The sequence below is a fragment of the Cyrtonyx montezumae genome, unplaced genomic scaffold (genome assembly GCF_038088225.1).
Source record: "Cyrtonyx montezumae isolate F1298 unplaced genomic scaffold, pur_monq_1.0 scaffold_7, whole genome shotgun sequence".
In the NCBI taxonomy this organism is placed as follows: Eukaryota; Metazoa; Chordata; class Aves; order Galliformes; family Odontophoridae; genus Cyrtonyx; species Cyrtonyx montezumae.
In genome coordinates, this window is record NW_027072078.1 from 3,377,029 (window position 1) to 3,404,532 (window position 27,504).

The 27,504-nt window shown below is 42.1% G+C and overlaps 1 protein-coding gene across 1 annotated transcript in view; it reads right to left on the reverse strand.

The window, feature by feature from the left end:
- SPAG16 (sperm associated antigen 16) overlaps positions 1-27,504 on the reverse strand; it is a 337,389-nt gene that overhangs the window by 89,252 nt on the left and 220,633 nt on the right. Inside the window, 2 exon segments of the mRNA XM_065750928.1 lie at positions 1,836-1,962; positions 15,689-15,754. Coding sequence (XP_065607000.1) covers positions 1,836-1,962; positions 15,689-15,754 — 193 coding nt within the window.

Genomic DNA, 27,504 nt, shown 5'->3' on the forward strand with positions numbered 1-27,504 from the left:
GGGTCAGAACCATCCACCCAAGCATCTCCACAGTGGTCTCAAATGAGACAGTCCTGCCAGTGCCCATCAGGCTGCTAGTTAAACATGGGATATATTCTCCCATCATCATCCAGGTGGACTTGTGGTGTATTCTGGCTGTTTGGCCAATTTCAGCATAGCTGTTACTTCTTGCTAAGCCCACTCAGGTGCCTGACTGAAGAGTCTGACCAAGTCCACGTATCAAGCGCTGAGAATGCATTCCTGCCAGCCACAGCACTCGCCAAGCAAACTGAAAGCTGCTCCATAACAAACAGGTATCTGCCAACAAGGTCTGCTGTGGGGATAGCTGCTGGTGTGCATGCGGGCAGCACCAGCACCCCTCACCCTATGTGCCTGGTTGGGCATGAAAACATCATGACAACTTCTACATTCTGAGCAGAAAGGGCAGCTCAAAACACAGGAGTCGTATTGGTCTCTCTTAGCCAGATATTTTCATATCTTTAGCTAGGTGTATTCATGTCCTTTTACATTATGTCTCATTCTGATCATCCGTCTCAATTTGATATCTCTTTTTTGTGATTACTCCTGCAAAGAAAATTTTGGATTTTATCCAGATGATAGGGATTTTTGCCCACTTAGATTACCTGAAGCCAATAACCTTTCTACTGGAAAGCTCCCATCTGGCTAGAAGTACTGCTGCTGCATTTTTCAGCTATGTGATTCCTTTGCAAATGACCCAACATTATGTTCCAGATATGAAATCTTCTTCAAATCCTCCTCAGGAAAAAATGGTGCTCTTGTTCCAAATTACACACGTACATAGAGCAGGGGTTTAATTTGTCTTTAGGAAGCTGTCGAAATGGACGGTGTCAATGTATTTTATCCCTTGTAAATGAAAATACCTTATTTAACGGTACAGTAGAGAGATCTGTGAAAAGCTACATAAATACCACAGAGTTTGATGGCAAAGCCTTCTGCCAAGTGACTCAGATATCGATATTATGTATTCCATAGAATGTGGGTCATTATGGCAAAACGTGTTATTTGTCTTTCTCAGAATGATTCCTTAATTCTCTCTCATACGCTATTGAAACATCACCTTGCAAGCATTTAACATACAGTGCAAACTCATACGTATTTTAAAATAAGCAATATTTATCCATTCAGCTTTCAATAAGCCATATTTATACGTTACCATATCATCCCTCCTTTGAGTAACAACGACTTTCTGAGCGCTCAAAGAGCAAATTTAGTGTTGCAATATAAATGCCTGTCCATGCTTTGGAATTGAGAATTAATATACTTTTCATAACAGCAAAAAAACAACAGTTTTCCAATAGCCCCTCTTCAAATGAAAATGCACCTTCATTTGCAATACTGCTGACACAGTAACGCATGGCTGATGATGAAAAATACCTGGTTACTTTATGCACAGTAAGCAACCCTGTCAACACAATGAAGTTCTGAAGCAATTATAAGAGGACTTAGTAAAGTTGGTTATGAAATGCAACCATAGAATTAGCAAAAGAACAAACAGTACTGGAGAACAGCACTGGAACAGCAGTGATCTCACTAAGTTTTCTACTCCCAGTGGTCACTTCTGTATTTGACTTATTTCTGTAATTGCACTTCTTTTTATTGTACATTTTTCTTTTATACAAACAGACCATTAGTCCAAATTGCCAATCTAGCCCATAGAAAATGAGTGCATCTATCACCCACTGGTATTAAAGGGTGTCTCGTCTTTCAAATGAACGTGACTATGCTGCTTCGCATGTGCTACCTGGCTTCAGAACTTCAGAGACATTTCAAAACAAAATGCGTGAGGTAAAAATAAAGTTGTGAAGGCATCCTACCAGAGTGATCGAAGGCAACTTGGTTGGCAGAATGGGGACCAGTATCCATGGACAGGATGGGAACTGCCTGCCGAACGTCCCACAGCTTCAGCACGCCGCTGGTATCACAGGAAGCAATCATGTCACCCTGTCCAGGTTGGACACAAAATCAAGGCATTAATTTGGTACTCTGGCAAAGAAGAAAGCACATGACACAGAGCTGGATGCTTCCAGACACCAGGCACTGAAACCGACGTATTTATGTAAAAGTAAGTTACTACATTTGGTTACCACAGCCTCTCAGTCACTACACTGACCTGAAGACAAGCACTACTGAAGAGAATTATTCATTGGAAACCTTAAGTAAATGAGAGAACAGAGGTCATTTTGGATTTTGATATTAGCGTCCTCCAAGATACGGCTCGTGATTATAATTCTCACAGAGACACAGGATTTACTTCTTACTCAAACCTCCAGTATAAAAGACTCCAAATAACAAATCCCCAACAGCAGCTCAGCTGGTGTGTGTTTAGAGTTATTAAAGTCCACGTTTTTTCCAATTTGTGCAATGGTTTGAGAATAGATTAACAGATACTGTTTATAGCAGGAGAATTGCAACGATATAGAACTGAGAATCGGGTAAAATGCTGGTCAGGTGCCACTTCCATGGCTTTATCATATTCAGTTAATTTTTATCTCTTTGATATAAATAATGCATGCAAGAAAACGTGTCGAGCCATCTAGCAAAGAGGAATTAAGATCTGAAAATGTCCACTGTCTTCTCAAGCAGAATCAAACAGCCTGCAAAACACTATCATGGTATAAGTTTAATGAAATCTTCAGGCCCATTTGTAGGGGATCTAAGATGTCAGAACTCCATTCTGTCTTGTTACAGGGAACAACATGGAGCAATACACAGAAACAAAGCAGTCATTTGCCAGAACTTGGCTGGCAGTGCATAAGCTCTCAGCAGTCACTGCTTCGGAAAAAAGCACGGTTACTCTATCTACATCACATCTCAGCAGGCGTGGTGCTGCTGAGCATGATGGAGGAGCTATTTGTTTAATCGTCTGTTCAACTATACTTATCTATAGCTTTCATGTCATCGCTAGCAGAAGTTTAAGTTCAGCCCATGCAAATGATGAGGTCAAGCAAGCCATGAAGGAAATGAAACAAAACAAAAAATGAATACAACAGCTACACTGAGTCATGACAAAGTTTGATCTGGAGCTCAGTAAAGCACATTTTCAGTAGAAAAACATCACTGTGGATTCTTCTCTGTTCACACCCTATCCTCTTTTTATCTTGTCATCTGACTCACTACCACATTTATTTTCTTCCATCCCTGTTAGATGACTAGTCGCTGGTAGGCACCAGGGACCAGATACAGCAAAGGTCCAAAACCATTACTTAAGTTCTTTTCAGGAGGCCACGAGTGGCCATACCAGAAAGGATCACCCTGCAGGATCCTCACAGATCCATGTGAACAAAGCTGGGCAAATGTGTGGGAGCGGCATCCCACTCGATGCTGTGTGAACAAGCTACAGAGGATGGTCCTGCCCCAAAGGACTTGCAGTCTATCCCAGAAACAAGATCAACCAGCTCTTACTGTCAAACCTGTGCAGACTTTCTATCCATTTCCTCCCAGATGCCTGGTATAAACACACTGCATCAGTGCAACTCAGTAGGATATTGTGCCCAACATGCACAAAGCAGAGCAGACCGCATCTGCAAAAAGAACCAAGTACAGGGTGCTGATGGTAACTTGTAACACGTGCTAGCATCCAGGATTCTGGTGGCAATGCACAATGTATGATGTCAGGCACTTTCCTAGCCTCAGAATACTCTGCCCACAAGCTTATTTTATCCAGTGCTTTAATTATTACTGATACCTACGCAGCTCCTACACCAAAAGCATACCAAAAGGATTTTGTTAATGACTCAGCTATTACATTTCACTTCTTCACTTGCCATCATTTCCATTACGTACCTTTTCTAAATCAAGAGAGCTGAAGATGTGGGATAACGATTTCTCAATAGGAACAAATAAACTGTGAAGGTAATCAAACTTAAGGACAATTTGATGCTGTATGCCATTCAGAGATGAAGCTAAGGATAAACCATATGTTAAATGAACTCGTTTGCTTCTGGCCATGGGCCATTTTCAAAAGGTTTAAAGTGGAATCACTATGAATTCTTGTATGAGCCTTTGGCTCTTTCATTCCTTTTGCAAGTACTGTTCCAGTTATAGTCCAGCAAGCTGGACTATTAGGGCTCAACTGATCTTCTCACATTTAAAAGGAGGGTACAATGGGATCTAAGGAGAAGATGTGGATGTGAGCATGGTGAGGGGATGGGTGTGGTGTTTCAGCAGTGGTGACAGCAGATCACCTCTGCTGGTGCAGATTATTGTGAGTGCAGCATGCAGGCTCTTGCTCATTGCTGGCAAAACTGCACAGCTAATGGTGTTGACTACATTGAAAAATACATTTTGTAGCTGAGAATTTGCTCTACCATATAGTGCTACTGTGCTCCTTGTATCAGTTGCAGTTTCCACGGGAATAAATAGGTGGCATCACTTTTGGTGTGACCTACACATTGTTTTCTATAATCAAGAAGCATGTAGAATGATTCATGAAACTGGTGAGAGCTTCTTCCAAGTCTACGAAATTAGGCTGCTACTTTTGTGTGTGTGCATGTTCAAGTAATTAAAAATTTATACAAGGATTCAATTAGTTTGAATTGTGAGACTGGTTCTGCTACAGGCTCCACTGGACTTCGCCTTCACAGTTCCACCCTTGCCTTCCCTGCCCTCCTAGGGACCATTTCTATATTATGGGAGATGCCCTCTAAAATGGGTACACGCAACATAATCCCAATCTCAAAAGGCATTTAAAAGCCATCACAAAATAATTACTTGTAACCTCAGCATTATATGCACTGATCAGAAATTAACAGGTCTATATCATTTCCATGAAGTTTTTTAAACGCTTTTTTCTTTCTTTTCTAAATACTTCTTTTATTCCTAGTGAATATTAATAATGATTAACAGTGGAATTAATCATCAGGTACAAGTTAATTTAATTTCCTGAAGATTACCATATATCAGTAATACATGAACTGTAGCAGACCGCTTTATCTAATTTAGACTGCAATAAACCCCTCCCAGCAGTATTCTCATCCAAGCTTTGTTCTGAAGAAGGTCAGCAGTTGTTTCATGGCCCTTTATGAATATTTTAGGTGAAATAGTGAGTGAAGGAGCAGCTTACTCTGTCAGTTTGAGAACTTTTGCTTGCAGAGCATCAGGTAATGGCACTGCATTCACAGCTCACAGAAGCAAAGTATCAGATCAGTAGCATTCACAGAGCAGCCCGTTATTATGAAAACAGATGTTGCTAGATTGGAAGTGTTTTAAGGGATTTTTAGGGAGCTCCCTACACAGACCCCATCTCCCATCACCTACCTCCCGTGGCCTGGTGATGCAGCGCTGCTGGAGTCTGTTCTGTGTACATGAAGAGTGGCTCGAGGAGCTGCAGTTGGAAACTGCCTGCCATGGAGCTCCAGAAGATGCATGATGAACAGCCTCAGCTGCCTCAGGATGAGACAGAGTGGGGAAATATGCATTTCTAAGATGCACCCTGTGGGACACGTCCCAAGTCACTTAACTCTACCACCATTTTATATGCATCAACGTATTTTTTAAGAGGAAAAATCATTACCTCCCACATTTACAGCATGAAGCACATCAGAAACCTGGTGAGAGTTGTTAACCTCATGCCTTGCTGTAATACAAAAGCTAGTAGCAGTCAAAAAAGGTACGATGGTGCACAAGCAGCCAACAGTCCTGTGTCTGAGCCATCCCATCTCACAGGCTCGATCCAGGCTTTCTGAGCTGCAGGGAGCCAAGCCAGGAGAATCCCAAGGGAATCCAAGCAGGGGTGGATGAATGTGCTGCTGCTTTAACAAGGAGAAAGACTTGGTGTCCTATTAAGTCAAATGAACTACGCAAAGTATCATACAGATGGAGAAAAAAAGGCAAATGTGTTCCATTATAGACTGATGACTAATCAATCACCACTCATTTTTTGGAGCATCAGGTTTAAATCACGGGTTGCAGATGAAAATAGAGTCTTCTTAGAAAGACACAGAGTTGCTCAGCTTGGTAAAACTACAGAACTACATTACCAGTTTGACAGTGAGGCAGTATTAATAGTTATTTTCATCAAGCTCAGAGGTTACAGACAGTGCCAGTACCTCCCTATCTGCTTTTTCCTTTACAGTTTTGATTTCGTATCATATCAAAGTAACCATATATGTTTTATGGAAGCTACAGAAAATACACATCTAGAGTTCAGGCAACTAGGGGCTGGTACCCACTTCCTTTGGCTTTTGGTTTTTTTCCCTAAATCTAATAGGTATCAATTGGTGAGAGGAGCTCTTCTGGAAGAGAGGGGAGTTGATACAGATGCAGAAAGAGTCGTTTCTGAGAGCTTCACAGTTGGTTTCTCCAACTTTATTAGCAGTTGTCAACGGACAACCCCTCATTTTGCACTGTACAAATGACTTAAAATTCCTACCACTCACTGTAAGAATTTACTGGGCTGTTTTTTTTTCTCATAATATTATGGCCTGATATATAAGTTTCGAGTGCATTGACTGTGCACGCTCTAGGGCAAGTGCAACCTCCCTCACGAATACAGTTCTGCAAGCATTTGATAAAAGACAATATCTATTATTAAAAACCATTATGGATTCGTAACTACAAGAATTTGGTCCAAGCTCTCTTTCAAGCTCACTTACAAGGCAGTCTCAGCACCTACCCTACTAACCCGAGGGAGATTGCTATCTCTCAGCACAACTGGTATTTTCTGTCTGTGGGAGGAGGGATGGTTCTTGTCCTGGCACAGATCCTTTTGCTGGCTCTCCTGACCTTCAGGAGCTGCAGGGAGAGAGGGCTCTGATCAAGGGACGAGCTCTGTCAGTGCAAATAACACAGCATGTGAACAACCAGGCAGCACCTAGGAGCAGGAGGGAAAACTCTTAGAGGAAAGTGGAGAGGCACACTGATATGTCTGCTCCATGTGAGCAGCAACCAAAGCCAGTTGTTATTGGAAAGTGGAAAAACAAATATGCTGGGACTGGGAAAAAAGACGTGGATGAGATGTGTGTGCTGATTAATGACCAGGTATGTGGGCCACAGCACACTAAAGAGCTTAAAGATATCACAGTAGAAATGTTTATCCCATTCTCTTTATCTCAGCGATGATTTTGTGATATGGTGAAGAATATATCCCTGAAGTGCCATTATTTCTAGATTATTAACTTTATCCTTTCAGAGCATGCAGAGATCCATGAAGAACACTCCTTCTGTTCAACAAAGGAGTTCCATTGAAAAGAATCAAAGATGATGGCAGAGCTTTGCTGCAGCAGAATCTCCATTTCTGCCACCTTTAAAAGTAATGATGGATCATGGGTCTCTTGCTTGTTTACATGCACTCTGCAGGCTTTCCTCTTGCTGTGTGAAACAGAGGGAATCTCTCTTCTCTTTGCCACATCAAGTTGTGTGAAGTGCATTGTGGTGTTTGAGGAGAGCAATACATGCCAGGCTTGCAGAAGTCCTTTGCATAAATTTACATACGAAACCCAAGATCACTGCACTCCCTGCAGAGTTACTGCTAGCCATCGTTGACACTGCACTTGAAACAGCACTGCAAAGAGAGCAATATCTTTTACAGAGAGGTTTAAAATAATCAATTTTGTTTTTCTTTTTTAACCATCAAAGAAGGGCCTTTGAATTCTGGGAACTGAGCAGTGAGAGGAGAAGATGAATGATAATTGCCATTACTGGCTTTGCTTGCTCTTCTGAGAGCCAACATGACTGAACTGAAGCTAGGTGACATCATTACCTGATTAGACACTCCTGAAAGCAATATGCAGCACAATTCTGAAGGCGTGCCATGTTCTTGAGCAGGGATTTTGCTGTCATTCAAACATAAATCAGTTAATTTTCAAAAATGGGGTAGGATTTGCTGCAGTAATGTGAACATACAGAAGTGCTATATGCTTTCATAAATATATACATTAGAGTTAGTGCCAACAGAGCTATTGTTGAAACTGTAAACCGTAGGCCATTTTACAAAAGAGAACAACTAAGTAGGAAAAAACACGTATGAGTAAACTGCGTGTGCTTTTTAAAACAAATTATTGAAGGAATGTGTAATGTGAAGAAGCTCAACCTGATATTTGACTATAATGTCTCTGAGCGTTTTGGAAGGGAAACTAAATGCACAAGGAAGAAATATCAACACTTTATAAATGCATTCACTGATGTTTGCCCAACTCTATACTCCTATGAGAGCATGAATGGAATGTTTCTCCCTGTTTCAAAAATATTCAAAGCCAAAAGCATGACCAGTTCAACTAATTTCATCCCACTGGTTCGAGATCTTCCTCACAAAAACTATCAGCGAAATACCAAGACAGAACAATCTGCATTCTGCTCCCTGCTTTCAGCTTTGCATTCTCAATTATTTTCAGATTAAATCATTATTCAAGTACCTTCTAACAGTGATATTTATTCAACTCCAGATTAATTGCATCTTCAGAACAAAGAGGTCTTTCCAGTTTTGGCCCTCCTCTCATTCTTGCCTAAATGCAGTCAAACCCAGCTCTGCTATGCAGCAAACCAGGTGCACAGCACTGCTCTGAGCACCCTGCTTCCCTCTGGCCACAGCTCGATGTAAGTGGCTCAAGAGCCCTCTTACTGAATGCAAACACTTCTCCAAATCACATTTTGCTTAATTAACTTTGTGTAAATGTGCTTTATGTTGGAAGAACTACAAGCACTCTGCGTGCACCAACGCAAAAGCATACCGACAGCAGCACTCCTGCCAGGATAGGGGGCTAGTGCAGTGGGAGCCCATCCACAGCCAAGTCAGTGGGCTGCAGGTGAGCAGATGCAGGCCAGGCAGCCTCACAGTTGAGCCCTAAGCACTTGCTGTCACTCGGATCCAAGCCAGTGGTAACAACAGCTTAAATCTCACAATTTTCTGAGAAAAAAAATGTCACACGATGGAGTTACGCGACAAAACTCAGGGACATAAGCCTGCCTCCTCATGTATTTTAAAATAGTGTTTCCTGTGAAACATGGTATACACAAAGGCAAGTTTGACTGTAATTCAGGTGGGAAATCCAATTTTAAGAAGCCTGGATGGATCCCGGTACTCCGATTTTGTTTATGTTGTAAAACGACATGTTTAAAGAACAGCTGTTAAAATGAAAAATGAATTAGGCTGGGGCCCAGAATCCACAGCGTAAATCTGGCACAGGGAGGTTGGCCAAGCTGGGCCTAGGCCAGGAGATGCCATTTTTAACAGTTCTGATTCCTGCAGTTGCAACTTAGGACACACAAACGAATACTTCTCCTCTGAGAAAGAAGGGCAGATCTCCCACACCGCTCACACCTCTGCATGCTAAGCAGCGTTTGCTTCTGGGATTGGATACTCTGAGGGTCACATTCACTGCACAACACCAAATTCCGCAGACAAAATCACATTAAGGGAGATAATCTCTTTTCCTTTCAATTACACTTACAAGCAAGTGGACATAACAGTATATTTGTATTTGAAAATTTGAAGTCTGAAAGCAAAAGAGAAACTCCCACACAGTCAATTCATTAGCTGTTTCTCAGGAGGATCTTTTCAAGGACTAAATTTCACCTGAGGCATACAGCGTGTTTTTCATTTTTGCTTTTGCTTTTTTAAGTTGCTCAGAATCAAATTAAGTCAATGCAATTCAAATATGATGCCATGCTTCTTGCTTCAGACATCAGAGTTGTCTGCAATCCAAATGTCTGTGCATCTCCCAACCACAAAGCCTAGGAGGCTCCAAAAAGGAGGCATCCAAGAGCATAAGCCATCACTGATTTAAGAAGTGACACCAGGCTAGGTGCACTTTTATACCCAGCAAAGGAAATGTTCAGCTTTTTTAAAAGTCCAAACCTAAAACACTCCAAAATATTTCACAGCATTCTGTAAATCTAGTGTGAAGTTTGAGTAAATGCGCCTACAGAATCACAGAATGGTTTGGGTTGGAAGGGACCTTAAAGCACACCCAGTTCCAACCCCCTGCCATGGGCTGGTTGCCCCCACCAGCTCAGGCTGCCCAGGGCCCCATCCTAGCTGGCCTTCAACCCCTCCAGGGATGGAGCACCCACAGCTCTCTGGGCAGCAGTGCCAGGGCCTCACCGCCCCCTGGGTACAGAGATTTTTTCCTAACATCTAACCTAAATCTCCCCTCTTTCAGTTTAAAGTCTTTGTCCTACGAATATTAGACTGTGGAAAAAAATCTTACTTAGCAATAATTAATGGCTGGATTGTCTTGCTCAGGGATCAAGCCAGATAAGCATTAGCCATGGTGCAAATGAATTTGGCAGGCCCAAGCAGCAAGACCTTCCCTGCCTGCTCCACATCTCTCATCCTGCCCCACCCCTACGTGGGGTAACTACTGGAGTGCAGAGGTCCCACTGACCATCACTAGAAATCTTGCCCCTTCCAGCAGGTTGACCCCATCAGAATGAAAGCAAGTCTCTCCCTGTCAAAGCTTCTGCGGGTTTGTTTTGCTGAATGTAATGGGATGCTTCACAACCTGCCGCAGTGCCAGTGCAGGGATGAGGAGCACCAAATCAAGGGTTTAAAAGCAAAGCCAACCCCGTGGCAAACGGAAGGCGTGAATCCTGCAGCAGGAGAGAGGAGGAGAAGTGTTGTGGCAGAAAGAATTGGTGTGTTATAACCCTGGCAGTAAAGGTCTCTCGGGCAGCATCATCTGCTGTGTGTGCCAGAATGAGGACTGCTCTGTCACTGACACACCGAGGTGTGCTGCACCTCTGTTAGCAAACTGCTTCTGTTCTGTGGGAGACAGAGACACAGTGCCATGTAGCACAGTCAGGTAAGTGCACACATACTGTTGCTTCCCTAGAGAAACAACTGGGGTACATTTGGTACTTGGTAGAGATATTCCTGCTCGTTTATCCAACCTCGTGTATTAAGAATCTTGTCTCAGAGGCAGACAGCAAGAATAGTTACACCAATCCAGCTAAAGACGGACCCACCTGAGCCTTCTGGGGTGCTTTTCAGATCCTTCCTGGTCTACAGGCAGTGGGAACCACAGGCATGTACTTGCTAGCTGGAGGGATCTGCCAACAGCAACTGCATCAGTGATGATGGGAAGTGATTAAATGGAACGCCCAGCCAAGGGAAGATTGGATTCCAGGAAAATCACTTCCAAAAATAGGGAGCAACATGAATATTTCAGAGAGTGGATTGGAAGTGTATTTTAGGACAGTTTTCTGAGTTTGAGTTTCACTATTAGCAGAAAGAGATTATTGCCAACAGAAAAATTGAGCATTCTGATGCAGATTTTGTCTCCTGCTATGACACACAGACAGATTCCTTCTTCCTCTTCTCTTTGTTTTACTTCTCACAACTTTCAATGGGCTGAAAATGGTTAACTAATGATACCAAAATCTGTATTTAAAATGTAATTCAGTTTTGTAATTATATTCCTTATGCATGGAGACAGAAATAAACTAGAGGAAGAACCCATTAGCCCTTTTGCATGTATAATTGAACACGTTTGATATTACTAGGTAACCTTTGTAAGTAACTGGCTTTGAGTTTATGCAAAGAAGTGAACACTCTGAATACATAAATAACAATAAGAGCGGATACTTTTTCCATTCTGCATTCTGTTCTTTTCTTGTTTGTGTCTAAGATGCAGTCAGACATCCCTGGCTTTATGTGGCCATCCATAGAAACATCAGAAAGATCAGACTTTTGCATCATTTTGGTGCAGTAATGAATAAGAACTGACATCAGGTATCAGTATTATTGGCCCAGCTAAATGGTAGCTGACATCAAACTGGACTGCTGAAGAGGTAAACAAAATTGAAATTTTGTTTTTATTTAAAAACTGTCTGACATTATTTGTCCTTCAGTAAATCAATGGCAGAATGAGATAAATGCTCTTTGCATTTTGGCTTGAGGAGGTAAAATCAGGCAGTCGCCATCAAGCATATTTTTATAGTCTTGAAGGTTTTCCTAATACAACCTGTAACTTCAATGTTGGTTTTGTTGCACGGAATCTTGGTAACCTCTGTAATGATTTCTTAACCCATAAGCATCACACAAACACAGTATAGCAAACAGATACAAACATAAGAGCACGATAACTGTACTCTGATCTCAACATGAGTGTATAGGTATATGCACAATGGGGAGTGAATTCTGTTCTAGTTTGAAATGGTAACGATTCAACCAAGCATCTATATTCTTTGTATTCCGTTAGCATATGGTGATTAGATATGCCAAGCTGGGAAAATGCTGTGTGAAGTGTGTGCAAAACTTTGACTTCCAATGCTCTTCAGGCCACGCTTAGATTTTCTGTTACCCAGCAGAAAAGGTTGGGCAACATTTGGGAACAGGTCATCATTTCTTGTAAGGAATCTATTGTATGAAACTGCATTGCTTTCCCCTATTTCTTGATTAAAAACCTGTACTAATACAAAACCACTAATGCTTTGAATTTTCATCTTTGCTTGAGTTACACAGATAGGTATTAATATCCTCCATAACAGGCATGAGAGAGGATGGCCAGGGCTGACACGGATGTCCCCACTGCAACCTCTGGATACAGCAGTGAAGTTCCTCCAGCACCTTCTGCCCATTTCAAGCCTGTGTTTAGGCAGCCTTATGGAAGCCAATAACTACCTGAGGTCAGCTGGAATTTGTAGAATCATACAATCACCAAGATTGGAAAAGACCTACAAGATCATCCAGTCCAGCTGCCCACCTATCACCAATCGTTCTCACTAAACCACGTTCCTCAACACAACGTCTGAATGTTCCTTGAATACCTCCAGGGTCAGTGACTCCACCACCTCCCTGGGCAGCCCAGTGCCTGACCACTCTTTCAGAAGTATTTCCTAACGTCCTGCCTGAATTTCCCCTGGCACAACTTAAAGCCATTCCCTCTCATCCTATCACAACTCCTGTAATGTTCCAAAACCAGGGAAATTACCTCTACAGCGCCGTCTCAGTTGGACATCCCTGAAGAGAGCATCTTTGGTTTCCCAGGCAAGGTACTTTCACATGTATAAGGTATATACATCTTTGAGTGCACTCAGAGACTTTGAAGAGAAGCTGAACATGTACAGTAGCCTCTGAAGAATACATCCTTCCCACCACCACACGTGCACATTTCCACCCAAAGGCTTAGCCTCTAGTGAAAAAGAAATACCTGAAACAATTTTCTCTGTGTGATAGCTACATGGGAGCAAAAGGGACTGTAAAATTAAGGAAAGAAACAATTTTCTACATCAGTTCAAAAGCAGCTGCGGGGATTTTGCTCCAATTTTCCCAAACTTTTGACAGGCACAGAACCAGTCTGCTTTTTAATACCTAATCCAACTACAACATCAGAAGGCAGAGCAGAGCATCCACTCAAGGAGAGGTGCTCAAGCCAGTCTCTCTGAGAGCACAACAAGGCAGCTCCCAACGAATGGCTGTGCATTTTCAGCGCCACATGGCACACCATTTCTACAGAAATATCACTAATCACAGAGTCCAAATGCTATTAAACACTGTACACTAACAAAAAAACCGTTCACTTAGTACAGTAAATAACTTACAATTTAGGGAGTTTAATGAGGATTTGTTCAATCTGTATAAAGGCATCATTCATTTTTACTTTTTCCTCACAAAGTACTCTTCTCCTAAAATATCCCTCCGTTTTTGGACACGCTGCCTGGGTTAGCTCTCAGATCTAACTAGAAAATGTGCTCTCTGTTCCTGCATTCTCTGTACAGCACACTGTGTAATGAGCATTTCACGGTCCTTCAGAACTCCTTTGGGCACACAGCAGCCTCAGCCACAGCTATCACAAGCCTACTGAAGAGACCACTTAGGAGCCTACTTGGGCAGACTTCTATCCTGATAAGGAAGGGAAACTTTGGGCTGTTCCCCCATTACAGCACTGCTCCTCCAGAATCCCACCCTGCAGACAGGACTTACAACAGAGCATGGGAGCTGCTTTGGGTCCTGTGCCCAAACAAACAAACAAGAGTCAGGCAGCATGCTGTCAGAAATCAGCCTTCAGTTCTGCCATTTCAGACTGAAGAAATCAGATCTTTCCAATAAATCCTTGCCTGGCTGCAAAGCTTTGGTCAGGTGACCACTCTGACCACTCTGGAAGTGATGCTGCACCTCTGTCCCATTGTTTCATGGTCGATCTCCAAAATCTTTTTGATAAAAACACCGTTGAGAATGTTAATGTTTCTATCAAAAACTTTTTTCCCTTCAAAAAACATTCACGTTTCAACAAAAACTTTGTCACCCAAGGGTCTTATTCAACTTGCTTAGGGTGGAATATTTTCATTCTGTTGGCGGGCAACCAAGAGAGGAGAAGAAAACAGCTCCTTGGTGCTACATGAGGTTGAAATACAGAACTTTCTTTGCTAGCAAACCACTGTCACAACTCTAAGTTGTGCAACTCAGGACCAACCACTCAGTCCTTTCAGTAGTTTTTTTGTACATACAGGGTTAATTTGTATAACTGCAATTACAGCTCCTGAAATTATATTCCTCACTCAATTTAACGAACGCTGCTCTGGATGTTTCCATTTTTACTAATTCAATCATTGAGAATGTCAACCAATGATTTTAGACTAAGGTTAATGCCAACTATAATATTCTTCACTAAAATAACATGCTTAGCTGGAAGATTATCAGTGCACAGCCCTCCAGCTTCCTGTTAATCATTGCAAGTTGCATTCAAGCACGAGGCTCTTTGCAAATTCTCAGGTTAGAGACAGTGCTATATTTTTACCAGGTACAGTGAAGCTTTCCCTCAAAATCCTTCCTAGTGTTAAATACTATTTTTACTGCACTACCATGTTCCAAAATACTGAGAGGTAGGCTGAGCTCGTCAAACATACAGGCAGAAAAGCAATTAAGACACCTTGGGGATCTCTATTCACCTCCTTGAAATAAGCTTATCTCACACTTACTGTTATAGCAACCCCTAGGGTTTGCCCTAAAAACATATACAGTTGTCATAAGTGGATGGTATGGCAGAAGTGGATACTGCACAAGAGAATATTCAGGATCTCCTACAGCTGAAAACTGGTACCTTGCTATGCTTGTAATAAAACACTAGCAGTGAGAGCACAGGGAGCAGGAACGCTGATGAGGTGCTTTTCAGGTAAGATGACAAAAGAGCCAGTTCCTCAGAGAGAAGAGTTCAAGTGGTGGCAGAAAGCAGCATATGCCTCATCATTTCCACGCTGGTTTTAAGAGCAGCATGGGCAAAGAGAGCTAGAGGAATCATAAACTGCAAATGCCTTGATTGCTGAATATTTCAGATGACTTCTAAGAAACATTCCTGAAAAAAACAACTCACCTTGCAAAGTTTGCAGGCATTTAGATCACAGCATGTCAACAACCCCACCCAAAACAGCCCACTACAGGCAACAGCTATAATGTTAACCATCCAAAAAAAAAAAAACCCACAAAAAAACCCCAGCAAATTTCATTTACGTTAAGTAACTAAATGACAATGGCAAAGGAGAATGGCTTAGATTATCTCGCAGTGATGAAAGGAACGTGGAGCTAGGCACGAGGAGGGGCAGCTTCATTTAAAGGTCTCTGAAACTCTGCCCTGGCTGGGAGGTATGTGCTGCAACAAAGCACTCCAGAAGTTCAATTCAGCTGCAGGGCTGTCCCCTTCAGCAAAGCGTGTGATGGTATTTACCAGAGTAAGGAACGTGGTGGCAATAATTAAAATAAATCAATAAATAAACATTGGTGCACAGAACTTACCTCCAGGCTGAACGTAGCATGATTGCAGGAATGCAGGTGACCATAGAACGTACAAACACGGAGACCCTAAGAGTTAAACATAAAGAAAGCAAGTTAGTTAAGAGTGATATCAGTTATTCTACATCCTCATAAATACAAAGACCTTATTTTATGGCTGTCTGCAATAGAAGGCATTCTGCGTGCTAAAAACAGAGCCCAGTTGCCAGAAGAGTGATACATTTCTCACAATCACTTAAGATGCATCTCCCTACTTCGTGTAATTGCTCCTAGAAAAGGTGCATTCAAACATCATGAAAGAAATTACACCTACCGAGCAGGAGGGTTTGAATTGGAAAGTGTAATCACTGCTTCCAAAAGACCGAGCCTTGCTCTTAGGCAGTTATTCAGTACGTGTTTCTTGATGCTCCACACACACCATTAAAGTTTTCCTCAAGGAATCACAAGCATGAAATCAAAATTAATTACCTTTTGTCATCCTCCACATTAGGCTGTAAGCGACCTACATACTGCAGGAACATATGTCAGATGTCATCACTGATACCTGAATTGTTCTCCCAGTGCAGCAGGTACCCAACCACAATATACCATGCTCAAAAAATCCTTCGTGACAGAGGAAGCAAAATAGTGCATTTCTTTGTTTTCATAAATATCACTGGCTTAATGGGTAATGGCAACAAAAATACCACTGGAGGTTCATTGCATCTCAGCCATGCTTTACAACTTACACATCTGATTCCTTCCATTTCTATTTTGCCTGTTCTAAAAATGAACACAAACCCACCAAAACAATTCAAACAACAAAAAACAAACCACTCTCCTACTCTGAGATATCTGAAATCTCTTTTTTTGTTGAGAAAGCTTCCTACATTGCTACGAACGTGTTTAACCAGTATATTCCTACTGTTTGCAGCAAGTCCTTCCATGAGAGGAGTTATTGAGATTGCAGCACTGAGCAATTCTGGAGGGACACTACCTAGTAATATCCTGTAGCTCACACTACAACTCCGACCAACTGGGGGAATTCAGTCAACAGAACTACTGTTAAAGGGTATTTGATGGCTGCTGTAAATGTATCTGCTCTAAGAGCAAAGAGGAAAAAGAGCTACAGAAGCTGACGAGCAGTACTGACACAGGAACGCAGAGGTAGTCATTACCTGCAGATAAACTACACTTGGAAACTGGAGGGCAGCTGTAGAACTGTGAGATGGGAAAACTCTCCTCAACCTCAAGCAGCGGGAGAAGAAAACTTCACCCAATGTAAGCAGGAGCCTGGCAAGTCTGGAAATGAATGACCTCCTGCATGGGGCCCCAATTTGGAGATCAAGGTGACTCTTTCCAGTTGCATTTATATGGCACTAGGATAAAGCACAGCACCAAAAGCTTCACAGAATTCATTTTGTTCAGACGACACCAGGCTACTCCAACATACGTCCCCATTTTTTTCACTTCTTCCTTGTCACTTCTCCTTAAGCAGTCTCCTCTTCATGGCCACATCCACCGCTGAGATCAGACCAAGAGATCAGCATAACAGTAAAGAACAGGACAACAAGAAAGGCTCTGGACTATTGAAGCAACCCAGTATCTTCAAAAGAGCAAGCACATCATCAACTTCCAGCACAAAAAGGTTGCGAGTGCAATTCTTTGCCTTCACAGTTTTTGACAGAATTGCAGGTAAAAAAAAAAAACACAGATTCCCCACAGCTTGCTTATTTAAGTGGTTCTAAATTATAAATCCAAGCCTACATACCCTGATAAAAAGACAATCTGATTAATTAGTATCCCATTATAAATTCACTGCTGGAATGGAAATGTGATCGCACAAAATTCCCGAGATACTACAGATCAATTAAACTCAATAAAAGTAACATAAGCGGAGACAGCTATACCCAAGCACACGTGGACAGGAAAGCAAGAAAAAATTTCCAGTACATAAAATCAGCAGCAATAGCAGTGCACTCAGCCCAAACATCAGCACATGTTTTGTGTGTAAAAAATAATGCCTGCACGATAAGTGCGTTGCTCAGCAGGACGTGGTATTTACCACCAGACGCTCTGAAATACCAATATATACACAGCAGCCTTTCCACGAAGGCAGGCAAGCACACCATCACCAACAAAAGGGATGAAAAAGCACACGGATGCTGTGCTGCACAATGAATGGGAACTTCCTGTTTTCCCTTCTGTCAGCCAACTCAGCGTAAACTGCCTGAAAAGGATTTTAATAATAGTGATAATAATAAAAAAAGCTATACAAAGGGAACTGTTCTGTGAAGTGTTTTTCAGTGCTGCTGCTGAAACTTAATTTCCAAAGCACTGCTTTATTTCTATTGAAGGCACAGCTCGCGTTTCCTTTACCACCACCTGAAAATTTGAGTTTCCCCTTATTTACCATTGAACTGCACATGTCCAAGGTTCAAGACTTGCCTAGGAAGCACACTGAGAGGCAAAGAGCAGAGGAGAAAGGAGGAGCTTATCTTAATGTTTGTGCTGGGGAGCTGTTGTCAGTTAGGGGAATGACATACCTCTGCAGCTGCCCTCGAGCCTTGAGGGACCGCTACCCCTGAGAGCAGAAGAAACTTCAAAATGTTGGAGAAGGGCTCTGCAGCTGTACTAGGGCACATTTTGCCCACATTTAACCTCCAGAGTCTATCCAGTCTCCTTGAATCTGACACCCTAGCTGTTGGAAAGGCCAGTAAATTACGGAGAATGCATTATTATTAACTGAGTCATCGGGTCTTGATTGAAACATTAATGGAAGAAATCTCAGTTCTATTCACTCCTTAAGCTACTGCCCGATTACATTAATAACCATACATTCTTCCTCTGCAGAAAATACACAGATAATAGCAACATTCAAAGAAAACAAAATATGAAGGGTTCTGCATTGTGGTTTTTTTTTAGATGACTATTCAGACATGCACAAACACATGTAATTTTCCATTTTGAAACCCAGAAATTAACATTAGAATCACCAGTTAGAAATACCCTGGCATTATTTTGTGAAGCATATCAACCTCTCAGCTTCCACTGAACACAGATATTAATTGTCTTGCTTTGGATGGAGTTATCTAAAGGACTTCAGCTAGAGAACAAAAACATTTCTATTTTTTTCAATGCGATCCAGCATTGTACCAAAAAAGCACACTGACCCTTTGGCACTGTGGATCTGTGAGCAGTAAGCCTGAGGCAGAAGTGATTAAGCAAGGAACCTAAATTCAAATGATTTTTTGTTCTTACTTTCAAAGGATAAAAGCCTGAGAGTTCTGGATCGATAGTGAAATTCTGTTGCAAATCCACCCTACCATGTCCATATAGGTACACAAATAGCAGGGCAAAGACAAGAGAGGCGGGAGATAATTACGAGTTATATTCTACAGTTTCTTTGCATCAGCAGAACTAAGATGAACCACTGATTCAATACAACAGTTGACTATTCCTATAGTAATTTTAATTACTGGTTTAACGGAACAAACGAGCAACCAACCACAACACCTTACCAACAGTAAGTGAAGGACTTTTGGAGAAAACTAAACACACCCCAAATGTGTGGAGTATCACTGAAGAGCAGCTTGTGTTTTTCAAACTCTGATGTATGCTCTTGGAGTTTGAATGCTCCAATAGACAAGAAAATCTGCCAAGAACAAACTTACTTTGTCAAGTTCAAAAATCAACAGGTCCATTCAGTTAAACAGAGTATAACATAAGATATGCAATAGGTAATTATTAGCTTGATATGATAGAAGCCTTTAGGAAAGAATATCTGAGCATATGGTTAAATGTAAGCAGTACTCAGATGAAAGGCCTACTTGCAATTCTGTGGTCCAGTTAGACTTAACTAAGAGGTGCTCAAACTGAACAGTGGAACAGGTCACCACACACTCTTTATTAGTTGATAAAATCTAACTAATCAGTTTTCTCAAGAAACGTACTAATCCTGAAGGGAGAGGAGTGCAACGACGATGTCTTGAGTTAAACTTCTGATCTTACACAACTAAAAGGTTTTCAGGAAGTCAAATAAAGCAAAGCCTAGGAAGATCATTCCACAAGCCCTAATTGTACCACATGCACTGGCTACTGTCTCATCGGGGAAGGTACTCTCAGTCTCTCTTGCTGAATATAGCCAAGGGTCCACATGCATACCCCATCAGCTGCCTTCAGCAAGGTGAGGTCTGCTCTCCTCATCTTATGCCCCCATCCTGCCCCACCTGGAGCGCATCAGGGAAGACTAAAAGGCATCCACCCCAAAACACCTCTGCCAAGGACTTTTAGGAGCACATGATGCACAGTATGTGTACAGTAAGCAGTGAACAAACAAGCAAAGCAATTTTACCAGCTGTCACTGCGGGTTTTACTCTATTAGCTCAAACATGGGACCTTCAGCACAAGGTTTGCTTCTGTTCTCCTAGCTTGGAATAGAGCCTGGGGGGAAAATCATGCAGAGAAGACTGTTTCTTGATGTTAGAGGGTAAGGGAAAAGCCAGTGGATTACTCAGACATTCTGTAATCCAGTATGTGAGGGGAAAAATTAACCTGCAACTACAGTTTGTGTGCTTTATTACACAAGGATTCGCAGGTGCAGGTGAGTAAATCAAAGTCTAAACACTTCAGCTGCTGAGCTACTTGCTATTCTTATGCTGATCTCCCTCTCTCACAGACAGCCCCACTTTTTTCCCCAGTAATTCAGTACATCTTTCTAAAGAAACACAAGAGAATTTTGATTCTCTTTAAAATGCATGCACTTACACAACAGCTTTCATTTGGGGAATTATAAAAACATGAGAAAGCTGCTTGGTAACGCTCCAGGAGCTCTGCCAGCTAACCCTAATGCTGGGCTTTTCCTCACAGACCATCTTCCCCCCTCTTCTGTTAGCAATACTGGCTGTTAAAATATAGAAAAAGGTAAATGAATCTTACTGAGAAGCTCCTGAATTCTCACGTTCCTGCATCCCAACGTTCACCTGAATGCAGCGTGAATGTGTCCTCTGTGCCGAGCATGCAGTCATATTCCTTTTGCTTAACTGGGAAGAAAAGTATGTTTCTAGGCCAAGAACTTGTATGCTAAACCTGCTCAAAGGCAACCTTTAAGACTGCTCCCTAAAAACATTAGAAACGGGGGTTTACGGTGGAAATGCTGACAGGTGGGATTCTTGCCAGCATAACATAACCTGACTCTAAGATAAATGTTTCATGAATTAAAAAAGTTGAAAAAGGCTTCTCTGTTCAGCTTTGTTCTTGAGATGAAAGCGAATTATCTTTCTGTCTTCTACTGACACTCAGATTTTTGTACTGCACTCTGCTGAAACCCGTAACCACAGGCAAAATTTAAATAGACATGGCCATGTGGGATTCTCTCCTCACTGAACTCCTGCAGGAGAAGTTCACCTTCTAACTACAGAAGGAAGGAAAAAGGTTTCCTAGGAAGGAAATGCTCTCCTGTACCTGCTTCTGCGAAGACAGAAAAGTCATCTCTGCTTATAGAGACCTCAAGTGGGCAAGGCTCCACTGCAGTCATGACAGCAACCAGGGACAAGGGAAGGACAAAGCTCTTCCCTGGCCCCATCATTCCTTTAGAAGAAAATAAATAGGGAAAAAAAAAACAACCTGAAAGATATTGAAATTCTTTCACTAAAAGCAGACCTGTGTATTATTTCCAGGGTTGATATTGGCAGGTGGCTTCAGTCACAGGAGCTGCAGCATCTTAATAAGGATTCATAAGGCAGGTGGCCATATATCACCCTGTCACCTCCAGAAGAGCCAAATTTGGTGATGGCACTGCTCCTGCCCGGTGTCACTGCAGGAGCAGCGGCGGCCAGGGGTGTCCTGAACACTGACATTCACAAGCTGCTGATTTCACAGTGCAGAACAAGGCCTTTGTCCTTGCTGCAATTACTAGACTCATTTTTTTAACCATATTTTACATGAAATTAACTCTGTATTCAGGTATCCCAGGGAATAGAAAAAACGTTTTCAGGAGAGTAATACATGAATGACAGAAACCCAGCAGCACTGTCTAACGCTGACTACTATGAGTTCTGTTGTTTTAACCTAAAAAGGATCACAAAGATGAACTGTAAACTAGCAGAGGGTGATGGTGGAACGTAACCAGTTAAGTTCAGAGCGCAGTGAAAGCACAGAAAAAAATATAAAATGATTTTATGCTGGCTGTGAAAATGAAATGACAGGAAAGAAGAACAGTGAATCATAAGTTAATTTATATATAAGAAACAGTCAGCGGGCTACACGGGAAACCTCTCTTCCTTCTCAGTTGTAAAGGTAGAGAGCTTGAATTTTAGGTTTCCTGCTTAGCAAGATTTCATTTGTCCTCTGTCCAGAAGACAGCATTGCCCAGGCTGCAGGAGGGCTGCACAGAGGCTGGAATTTGTCCACATCAAGGACAGCTTCACACGGCTCCTGCACCAGAACCCACATCTCCTACAGCTGACTGCAGTGCCCCAGGTCAGCAACTGTTTCTTCACCTGGTCTTCCCATTAGCCTCTGTAAAACACTGTACAGAACAGCCATTGAAGAGAGCAATACAGGGCACTACCCTCTGATCTCATCTGAGGATGGGAAGCTGAGCATCCGCGTGAAGGATTTTAGGGGTATATGGTACCATACACACCATTTTGGTCCAAATGCCAAACTGTTGCCTGCTGTGACTTCACACCAGAAGATCAGTTATTTTCCACAGAAAAGAAAGGAACAATTGAGTGTTTTTAACTGAAAAAGACAGTACAGAAGAAAAAGCAGTTATATACACAACATAGGTTATTAAGTAAGATAAATGAGGTGGTCCTAAAAGAAGAGAAGGGAAAGCAAGGCTGTGGAAGATCTTCATCTCACAGTCAGTATAAATCCAGAGTGAGTCAATGGGATCAAAGCTATCACTCGTCTGAGTCACTCGGAGAGCACTTACTTTCATTGGTACAAAGGAATTTGTAAGCCTCTTGTGTTAGCGCTGCAGATTTTGTTCTGGCACTCATTACGCATCAAACGCAACTCACCCAAACTTAACTCGGAGAAAAACACCAAAACAAGAAACAGAGAAAAGGGTGAAGTTAACAGAGCGTGTCTACAGTGCTTTTTCAGTAAGCTGCAGTTGCTGAGTAGTACTCTGCAAGTCAGGCTTCTCTCTGATCTCCATGTTTTCCACTCATGGACGCAATTGGGTAGATTAGCTCCCAAGAGTAGGCGTCTCTGCAAAGCAACTCCAGTCCGAATGGGAAGGGAACAAACACCCCTTTCTCACCACAGTGCAGTTTCCAACTACTGCCACGTTGGGAACTGCTGACCTGAGAGACAAGATGCCAGAGCAGAGAACCAACTGAGGAAGTTATTCACTGGAAAAATAAGTCAATAAAATATCACAAAACTTCTGTTTTAAAAAGCTCATGAGAGCAGTCCCATTAAAGCACCTCTCTGAATCACAGTGTAAGCATTACCAGCTTTGCTCTCTCACCATGGCACTGCTCCCTCTGGAAACCTGTATTCAGCCTCAAGGGAGAGGAATTAGGCAAACCACTGATTTAGCAAGTCCCACCTGTTCAATGCAGCCCATTAATCTTTCAACAGAAGAATTATCTTAAGTCTTTTCATTAAAAAATACACTCAATTGGTTTAACGTTACTAAGCCTATTAATGTGTCCCAATAAACTTAATAACTTAAATGAAACACAAATAACTGTATTTTTAATACAAGAGCTGGTGATGGAATGTACAGGATGACAGAGCGTGCAACCATTTCTGTCACCTTCAAAGAAGCACATGCAGAGGGCTGAAGGCAGAAGATCTTTACTTGGAAACATGCTGTGACAAAGCCAATGTCAAAATAAGTTATAAATGAATGCACAGCTAGATATAACAAGAAGAGAAATAATAAAATTTGGGGGAAAGAAAGAAAAATAAACCCAAACTAGTAGGAGTGCTTTCTCCAGAATGATTTTTTTCTTTCACTAATGAGGTTACTGGGAAGAAAAAGGAAGACCATTTAACATCTGATAAGAGAGAGATGCTCCTCTCTTTTCGCACTGTTTTCCCAAGGTGCTCACCTTGTGGCAAAAGATAGCAGACGGACTGAAATCGTACATCTGGTGGTCTTTCCAAAGATACCTTCTGAAATTACAGTATAGTTGTATGTTAGAAAAGTCCTTACAAAGTTCAGCCTACTATAGTGCTGGGATTATCTCTCTGACCAAACGTATCATGACTAAGCTCCACATTCTATAAATGTAAGACCCATTATTTAGCAGCTCACAGGAACCATGGGCTTCTTTTTACATTAACAAAATTCTCCCCATGAAATACCTTCCCAGGAATTTTTTCACCAAAAATGGCCGTGACAAGGAGCCTCTATCTCAGAAAACACATCCATGTATCCACACATGCAGCCATGAGAGTGGCACCACGGATGTAGCCCCAGACAAAAGAACTGCAGCCTTCGTTTTTTTGTGAGTTATTAGCAGCAGTCTGCTCTGTAATTGTCGGTGAAATAATCTCATTGACACATACAAGTTAGGAAATAGAGGTCTCATTAACAAAGCCTCTCGCCTTTATTAGATCATATAAATAACCAGGAGAGCCTGCAAAAGATCGATTACAGCCTTTAAACGTTTACAGAATCAGTGCTTAATTAAGACCATTTTAATATGCAAATCAAGCCTAATTATCATCATTTGTTAATGTTAGTCTGCCTGGGCCCCTAAACAGCTTCAGCTACAAATATAGTAACAGTAACATATTTTTCCTGCTTTTCTATTTTTTTTTTCCTAGGAGGAACGGCAGAGGAAACAATCGAGTTGTGCCACTAGAACACACAAAGGCTTTCAAAACCACCCTTCCATTTACCATTTGGAGATGAAGGTCAAAAAAGCACTCAGCGTAGCATAAGATCTAGCTGAAATGGTATGCTTTTCTTCAGCCACTATTTTTCAGAGTGCTTTAATTAATGCATTTTCCTTCCAAGTATATAACCCCTCCGGGAGCTTCTTTTGATGAAAATCTGCCCTTGTTCAGTGCAGTGATTGAACAGATCGCTTCAAAACACATTGCCAGTCAGCAGCTGATATTGGGACTTCTTGTCTCCCTGCCTCCCACTCCCTGGGAATGGCAGCTCTCTCGCACAGAGAAGCCACAGCATTATAGCAAAGCCCTTGGAAATTCCAGATTGAAGCAAATAAGAGAACAGTCTCCAGTAGTGCAATGGGAGGAGTGGTGGGAAGGAATACAAAGCAGCACGGGAGAAAACAAGAGGCTAAGTTTTGGCTTTTGAAGAAGGAATATTAAAACTCAAAGCACCCATGAACGTGCTTTGGGAAGCAGTGGCAGAGGGGCAGCTGCAATTTAGCTCTTGTAAGAATAATTTCCCAACACAGCTGTTCTAGTAACCTTGGGCTGGTTGAAGATAGAAGAAAAGCTTCCTACTTCTACTTGACTGTGGTAGATTAGGTATTTCTAAGTAAATAAGTCATAAGAAGTCAAAACAAACAAACAAGGATGTGCAGTTATAACAGTCAATGAGTCAACGAGTCTTCCAGGACAAAATGAATATAAAGGAATTTCTTACACAACCTGCAACACTTCCACTTTAAATGGGATTGGAGTGGCTTTCACCCAATGCCCTGACCGCCCTGTGCACGGGAGGACTTCAGAGAGAAACTTGCATTTGGAGCACAGCCACAAGAACCTGAGCTAACCACCCATGGAAGGGAGCACCTACAAAGCTTAGTTCTCTGAAGATCATTGGTAACTGTAATGATAGGTGGTGGCACTTTCCTGCTTAGCTTTCATTAGATAAAATAGCCAGGACCTCCAAAGAGCCTATGCAAGCTTGAATTTACGAAGTAGCACTTTGAAAATATATTTGTTTTACAGGAGATATCTGCAAACACAAGAGCAGGGGAAAGAGGCTGGAAATAAAGGCAACCTGTGATGGGTGTGGGAGGCTTGGAGGGGATGACGCTGTGCCAATCCGGCAGCACAAGAAACTGCCTACTTCTGCAAGTTCAGCCCATGGAATGAGTGCTCATGTTGTCCATGGATTTCGGTTTGTGTTCTCATTGTACACTCTCACTACGTATACAAATGCCCATATACTTTTGTATCCTGCTGAAGCCTTGGCCCCAGTGTCTCAAGCCTTGCCAGCAGCTTCAGTGATGGAAAGTTAACACCTCCAGGCTCTTTTCTATCTCCGAGTGCTGCCACGTACACTCAAGAAGATGAAAGAGTACCTGAGTCAGACACAAATCTGATAACATCCTAGGACACGGAGAGATATCTCAGAGAGTGGATATTACTGTCAAAAACCAGAGAGTTTTAAAAATTAATTTGGAAAAAGAATTATCCGCAGTAGACATGCACATCAACAATCCTGCTCCATAACAACGTTCAGGCACCTACCAAATTAAATGCCACTTCATACAGAGCGATCCTCTCAACGTTCAATCATTGAGGGGCCAAGTTGCAAGAAGATGAGAATTGCCATAAATAAAAGCTGCTACTTACACAGCACTTCATGCTGCCGAAGCCTTCACTCTCCACTGACAATGGAATGAGTCCATTTTGCAGTGTGAAGAAGAGGAAGCGTGCTGGAACGTAGCCCTGAAAGCTGCTGGAAGAACCCCAACGCTGTGTTCTTAAGCAGCACTGGGCAAAACTACACTGAAATCCACTTCTCAGACAGACCGAGCAATCCACGTGACTCTTGGCTTATACTTCTTGCAGCTCAGCATCCTCAAATGCATGGTTTTGTTTAATGAATGATTAAGTACAACTGAAAGCTTTCTTGTCAGAAGACATCATTTTTAAAGACAGGTGTCTTAGATGCTGTACTGAGGGATGTGGTTTAGTGGGAAAATATTGGTGGTAGGTGGACGGTTGGATTGGGTGATCTTGGAGGTCTTCTCCAACCTTGGTGATTATACAGTTCTAAGAGTAAGAGGTCCAGCAGCCCCCCAGCTCCAACACAGGCGTGCATCCCAAACAGGGTGGCACAAGAAGCACAGTGAGGTATCGCATCATGCACAGTTTCTCTTCAGGGAACTGAACTGCAAATGAATGACTCAGAACGCAGCATGAAATGAGGACATATCACCAGTGGGGTTTTATAAATATTATTTGTTAGCAGAAGCAACTCTCCTAACAATATATGACCTGGGACTAATTTTGGGGGGGGTCAAAATGACCTTTGCCTTCCTCCTGTGTAGGGCATTATTCTTCTCTAAAGAAGTTCAGAGGTTAATGAATAAAGTGTCATCAAAGAAGAAATGAGACTAAGCAAGAAAACGCTTGTTCTTGGGCTCTGCTATAAATAATGCTCTCATTAAAATTCTGCCTTGGAAGAAAGGCAAGTCCATTAGTCTAGGAGCTAATTTTTACTGGCTCCTTAGATGTATGCATATTAAAAATTCAGCTTTTATAATTGCCAGCCATCAACCACCTAGTCAGTGCTGTTCTTGGAGTTTTTAATTATTTACTTCATTTGCATAGACACTCCAATTTATGATCAACCATTTAGTTATCAAGGGACAGTTTTAGTAATTCCTCTTTTACATTTTTATTTATTCCCTCCGTATCCCCAGCAGGAGCACAGGGATGCAGCATGGGACGATCTTCTCCCAGCACCCTTCTGCCTACGATGGAGCAATGCAGCTCTGTACTATCTGCTAAATGCCTTCATCCCACCTCAGAATGCTGTATGGAGGATGCCAGGACAATGCTCCTACCTGGAATTTTGTCCTCCTCAGCATCAGGTGTGGCAGGCCTTCTCCTGGCACATGGTTCTCAAAGGAGGAAGGAAAAGCTCACTCCTGCATGCTGCC